General features: G+C 46.0%; 2 protein-coding genes across 5 annotated transcripts in view; one reads left to right on the top strand and one right to left on the bottom strand.

The window, feature by feature from the left end:
- Nucleotides 1-4,910, top strand: part of RIF1 (replication timing regulatory factor 1) — a 30,576-nt gene extending 25,666 nt beyond the window's left edge. For 2 of the 4 annotated variants that reach the window (XM_027656304.1, XM_027656303.1), the window contains 7 exons: nt 1-483; nt 896-1,033; nt 1,303-1,380; nt 1,475-1,590; nt 2,349-2,502; nt 2,818-2,926; nt 3,722-4,910. The exon at nt 1-483 is cut by the window's left edge. In XM_027656304.1, the coding sequence (XP_027512105.1) occupies nt 1-483; nt 896-1,033; nt 1,303-1,380; nt 1,475-1,590; nt 2,349-2,502; nt 2,818-2,926; nt 3,722-3,942 (1,299 nt within the window). In that variant the 3' untranslated portion in view covers nt 3,943-4,910. The remainder of the gene's footprint in view (nt 484-895; nt 1,034-1,302; nt 1,381-1,474; nt 1,591-2,348; nt 2,503-2,817; nt 2,927-3,721) is intronic. The other 2 variants (XM_027656306.1, XM_027656305.1) reach the window with 2 other exon arrangements.
- Nucleotides 4,911-5,281: 371 nt separating this feature from the next.
- Nucleotides 5,282-6,115, bottom strand: part of NEB (nebulin) — a 99,062-nt gene continuing 98,228 nt past the window's right edge. The window contains exon 126 of the mRNA XM_027656241.1: nt 5,282-6,038. Within this exon, the coding sequence (XP_027512042.1) occupies nt 5,865-6,038 (174 nt within the window). The 3' untranslated portion in view covers nt 5,282-5,864. The remainder of the gene's footprint in view (nt 6,039-6,115) is intronic.

Below are 6,115 nucleotides of genomic sequence, written 5' to 3'. Positions count from 1 at the left end.
CCAGGGAAGGAGGAACCAGCAGCCCCAGGGAAGGAGGAACCAGCAGCTCCAGAAAAGGAGGAACCAGCAGCTCCAGAAAAGGAAGAAATAAGTCAGAATGGACAACTGGAGGAGATGCCTGAGGAGCTGCCTGTTGATAGCAAACCTGAGGAAAAGGAGATCAACAATCTTGAAGGCAATCAGGATGATAAAGCAGAAGCTGAGATTACTGCAGGAGAAACTTGTGTTATTCCAGAGAAAGAGATGAAGGAGGAATTCATGGAAACTGAAATAACAATGTCTGAAAACTCAGCCTTGGAAAATCCCAGTGTGGAGTCACCTCTGAAGGCAGAAGGTGATGCTTTGGTGCCGGTGAATGAGAGCCCCACCAGCATCCAGGCCCGCTGCACGTGGTCTCCCTCAGCTTCCCCTTCCACCAGCATTTTGAAGAGAGGTGCAAAGAGAAGTCACCAGGATGATGAGTCCCTGTCACCTGCTCATAAGGTATTGCCCTGGGGATTATGTGACATTTCCTTCATAGCTGGGGTGAGGAACAGTGCCTGTAACGTAGTGAACTCCAAATACGTTGGAATGTTGGGTTTCATTGTGAATAATCTTATGCTGAAGCTGAGGTTTCTTTCTGGAATGTGCCAGCACTGACAGACTTTCATTGTGAGGGCTTAGGTGAGGGGTTTTATTTTTGAAACAGAGCACCAGAGCCTGATCTGGAGCACTGCAAAACTCAAGGTCAACATCCCCATTTACCACTGGCAGAGAGGAATTCCACGGTGTGGCCTTGGGTGAAACGTTTCCTGTGTCAGTCAAGAACTTTAACGACCTCATTTCAAACTGAAAGTTGTTCCCCAGGCCCTGGTGGTTTGAATCCACACTGTAAAACCTCCTTTCCTCCCCACAGATCCGTCGGGTGTCCTTTGCAGATCCCATTCACCAGGCGGGGCTGGCGGACGACATCGACAGGAGGAGTCCCGTGGTCAGATCCCACTCCTCACCCTCTTCCAAAAGCCTGAAAATCTTGTCTAGTATTCAGACTAAGGTGAATTCTTCATAATATATTCTGTGTTCACGTTGTTTATTGTAGGGAGTGTGGCTTTAGTGCATGTTTGTAGTCACTTAGCACAGTTGTAAGAGCAGAGGGTCAGTCAGTGTGAGAAGTAGCTGTAACTGCTTTAGTCTGACTTGTTCTCTTACTCTCAGATCTCAGGGGGTAGAGTCTGACAACTGAATTCCTACTATTAACTGAATTCCTTCTATTAACTGTTCCTACAATTCTGAGAGATATTTTTTTCCTCTTTTTCTATCCAGCACATTACCACTCCAACCAAAGGATTTCTGTCCCCAGGATCTCGTACCCTTAAATTTAAGAGCTCAAAGAAGTGTTTAGTAAGAAGTGCTTTGGTTCATGTTTCTCTTCTATTTTTTTTCCTGTATTCAGTCATGTGACAGTTAATTTAACACCTTTCCTGTGTTAATCCAGATCACAGAAATGGCCAAGGAGTCTCTGCCATGCCCTATGGAACATGTGTACCCAGCCTTGGCTGGCTGCAAAGCTCCTGTGGATGTCATTTTACCCCAGATCACATCAAACATCTGGTAAGTGGGTTGTTCCTTTAAAGGGGACGTTTCAATAGAAACTGAATTCTTACAGAACCTACAAACCCACCTTTTGCGACAACTTACAGGTGTCTTCAGCCAACATTTTTTCAAAAGGAAGGAGGTTGGTTTGTTGGGGGGAGAGACTTGACTAGTTTGGAATTCTTCAATTCCAGCACAGGAAAACAAAGAGCACTAAAAATGCTGACATACACATAAATAGACATATGGAAGGAACACAGAGAGAGATAAGGGGAAAGAGAAGGGCCAGGGTCCAGGACCTCTTGCCAAATATCAAAAACTCCTGCCAAACACATGTTGGAGTGAGCAGAATTAAGGAAAGTTCAAAAGTTTACCTGAGGGAGAGGAGTGAAACGATGACCCCTGAGGCTGAAGTAACAGGAAGTACCACTGAGATTCTCCCCAGAATGATGACCCAGCCCCTGACTCTGCCCTAACTCTGCCTGCTATGAATATTATATCTAGATGTTGCAATAATATGAATATGCATCAAATGATGATGTAATCTCTCACAAAAATGGTATAAATAGTCTGGCTTTTCACTGAGTGCTTCAGAGCTCTTTGTCCAGCGTGAGCTGGAAGTTCCCCAGCGTTACCTCGCTGCTTAAAGACTAAAGGTTGTCTCTGAGCAGTTCTGTCGCACCTTTTGGGGCATGAAATTGGCATCAGCAGGTCTCTTCCCATTCTGGATATTCCATGATTCTCTGGTAATAACCCATTTCCCTCCCCTGCTGCAGTGCCAGAGGTTTGGGGCAGCTCATCCGAGCCAAGAACATCAAGACCGTGGGGGACCTGAGCTCTCTGACAGCCCTGGAAATCAAAACCCTTCCCATCCGCTCTCCCAAAGTCTCCAATGTCAAAAGAGCTCTCAAGGGATATCATGAGCAACAGGTAAAGCTGAATTTTAACACCCAGGGAGCCAGTATTGCCCTAGTGAACTGATAATGGCCGTCATGAGGAATGATGTGTTTTTCCCCTAATTAAAAACAGCACTTTGAAACCTGATCCCTGCCTGTCTCATTATGTGGGAATTCAAGGTACAGATGGCTTGGTTACACTATTATTATTAACAGGAATGATGATTGTGTTTACTGTGACATGTATTTATTATTTATGTATTCATTGTTGTATTTCTCACCACGTAATCTAATTTTATTTTTGTTGTTATAAAAACGTTTGTCTCGTTCTGTCCCCCACGATGCTCAGGTAAAATCTCGAGTGTCGGAGGAAATGGTGGTGCTTGAAGATGCTGAAAAGCCTGTAAATGATGTGGAGGATAAACCACTCTGTGCAGATGAAGAAAAGCTTGGAACAGGTACCTCTTGGTGGCTTTTTGCTTCAGATTTGGAGAGTTCTGCTGTCTTTGTTCTCTCCTGATGAGAACACTTGATGCTTTTATTTTTTATTTTGGGTGTGTTAGTAGCCAATATTACCACATTTAATGCTGCTTTACGAAGTCCTGGAGCAGTGGCTTTTTAAAACTTACATAATTTTGAGGGGAAAATGCTGATTTTCCCTAAAGAAGCAAAGAACAAATTAGGCAGGGCTCAAATGACTCCTGAACTGTTCCATGTTTGGTCCCTGCTGGGGGTGCACAGAACAAACATGGTGAGCAGAGATAATGAAGTGGTGCCTCATCCTGAGCGGGGGGACAGGAGTGGGATGATTCCCTGGACACCCAGCTGGGATTTGCAGGTGTAGATTTTTATTTGGATTCTCCTGTGTCTTCCTGGAGTTTGGCCTGGTGGCTCAGAATCTGTGTTTGTTCTCCCAACAAGAGACTGGAAGCAGAACAAAAAGCTCAGGGGTGACTTCTCTTCAACTCTCCAGTTTAAATGTGGGAGTTAAGTGTGAGATTTGGGACACTGGCATTGTCTGATGGGATCAAATCCTGTCATCTCTGCCCTTGGATCTGTTGTACAGCCATGGTCAAACACAGCAAAACTCACCAGAAGGAAGGCTGGGCTGGAGTTCTGAGGGCTCACTTTGTCAGGAGCACTCCTTGTGTGGAACAAACACTTTGTGGGCTGCTTGAAGATGTTATTTTGTAGAAAACCAGCTGGAATTCTGCTTACATCTCCCTCCACTTCCCTCTTTCCCTTCCTTTCAGACCTGGCTGAGCCAACCGTGCCCAACACGAGCGACCAGCCCCCGGCAGATCTCCTGAGCCAGATCCAGGCCCTCTCTGCCCAGCTCAGCTCCGAGGATCTCCACAGCTATTCTGGGAGCCAGCTCTTCGAGATGCAGGAAAAACTTGCTGACATGTCCACCTGCATCCTGAAAAACCTGCAGTCCCGCTGGAAATCACCACCCCACAACAGCTCCCAGTAGCTGCTTCCCGGGGCTCAGTAAGGAGGATTTTGTTACAACAGGTTTTTTTCTCCCCCCCACCTTGTTTTTCTTACTGGTGATTTACTCCTTAAGCTGTGCATTTTGAACAGAAGATATTTTTTAACTCCTACATCAATTTATTGTCATGGGATTGTTGGTTTGTTTTTGTTTTTGTTTTTTTTTCTTATTCTTTTTATTGTTGTTGTTGTTGGTTTTCCCCCCCCAAATTTGTGGACTGCTTCCTCCCTGGCAGAGGTATTTGTCTTGTGTTGCTATGCATATTTCTTTCAGGCAGTGAAAGAGAACTTGACAAGAGTTGTGCAATAGCAAAGAGACTGTGAAACCAAACCAACAGAGTAGTTAAATTATTTTTTCAGACCCGAAGTGTTCTTAGTGCTGCAAACTCTTCCTGTGAGGCCAGAGCTGCATCTCCCAGCTCTGCGGCTCTGCTGTCCCGGGGGGTTCCTTTGAGCTGCTCAGACTCTGCCACAACAGCACCTATGAGGTGAACTGGGCTTAATTCCTTAAGCAGGAACCTGGGATTTGTACTGGATCTATTTTTCCACGTATTTTTGTACGACTCACACTAAGAAGGGGCAGGACGGGCGTGCACAGACTCTGCGAAGCCTCCCGGGCTTTGCCCCGTGTCCGTGGGTGGCAGCAGTTCTCCTGGTGGGAGAAGACTTTTTCCTTGGGGAAATGAATGAATTTGGCAAGAAGCTTCTTGTATATTGTGTACAGACTGACAGCAGATGTTTGGTTACTAATTTATGATGGGGGTTTTAATTGCATGGAATGCGTTGCTGCTTCTCGGAGACCTTCAGCGAGAGTTCCCGGGCTTTCCTCTGGAATTCTGATCTGTATATATTGTACTGTAGCTATCAGAGTGGGTGTTTATTGGAAGGAACTGCTGCAGGTGGTTTTTAGGACTTACACATGGGCAAATAAAAGAGAAAATAGTTCCCAAACTTGTTCGTGTCCCCGTGGTTTGGTGGTTGTGGGGTTTTGCCTGTTCAGCTCCCCCTCGGCATTCCTTTGGATTCCCAAGGCTGGGAGGGACCTTGGAAGGTCTCCAGTGCTGCTGTAAGGTGGGAGCAGGTGCTCAAGGATGTGGTGGGATCATCAGCAGGATTCTGAGTATTCTGTTTGTGTGTCTCATGGACAAAAGGAACAGGACAAAGAGGTGGCCTGGAGCTGTGATGGGAAGTTGGCTGTAGGGTTTTGTGCTTCCCTGGAAATGTTACTTTGGTTCTAAATCTGCCTCCTTAAGTGTGTTCAGCTCTTACATCCAGTGATCTGTGAGATCAGTTCCTGCTTTCAGCACAAGGGAACACATCCATCCTACTGCAGAAACATCAGCTTTATTCAGTCACTAATTTACAAGAAATAACAGCTTTTGACCCCAGAACAGTTGCACGAAGAACACGTTCGTGAGACCTCAGCAAGCAGGAGAGGGTTTCTTTTTCCTCTCCCCAAATAAATTGGTTTGAAATACTAAGCTTAGATGTTGCTTATTTGTGAAAGGAAGTGAACAGATTTAAACACATAGCCCAGAAACAATTCTCTAGTTTTTACAGAATGAATAAAGTAATGCTTGGTAGTCTTAGTCTTAATACTGGTATCAAATTTTGAAGATACTGAACTGTAGTTGTAGTGTCACAGTATGGTGTGTGATGAAATGTTGGAAATTCCAGGCAACATTTAAAAAAAGGTGGGTTGTTTTTTTTTTTTTTTTTTGGCATTGGAAGAAATGCAAAGTAGTCTTTTACAGGTGACTTTTCAAAGATGTTCTGAAATAACGTTTCAAGAATATTTTGCTCTGCAGTTACTTTTACTCACAAGGCGCCGTCGCCACGGCCAACGAGGCGCTTTGGGAGGTGTCACCCCCCTTTTCTGCCCCTCTGGGCACTGGCAGGGGTTGCTTACACGGCCTCCACGTAGTTTGCCGGGAGCATCCCGGTCTTGCCGGTCCTCTGGACTGTTCCATACATCCAGCCCTCGTCGATGGCCTGGACGTTCACGATGGTGTCGCCGTCCTTGAAGGAAACCTCGTCGGCGTCGGCCGCCGTGTAATCGTACATGGCCCGGTACGTCTTCTGTGGGGAGGGACAGAGGCACGGGGTGAGCCCTGACAGCAGGGAATGGGGCACCCACAGGGGCTGGGGACACCCTG

The sequence above is a fragment of the Corapipo altera genome, unplaced genomic scaffold (genome assembly GCF_003945725.1).
Source record: "Corapipo altera isolate COAL_440 unplaced genomic scaffold, ASM394572v1 68, whole genome shotgun sequence".
Lineage (NCBI taxonomy): Eukaryota > Metazoa > Chordata > Aves > Passeriformes > Pipridae > Corapipo > Corapipo altera.
This window is presented reverse-complemented; position numbering and strand designations above follow the sequence as displayed.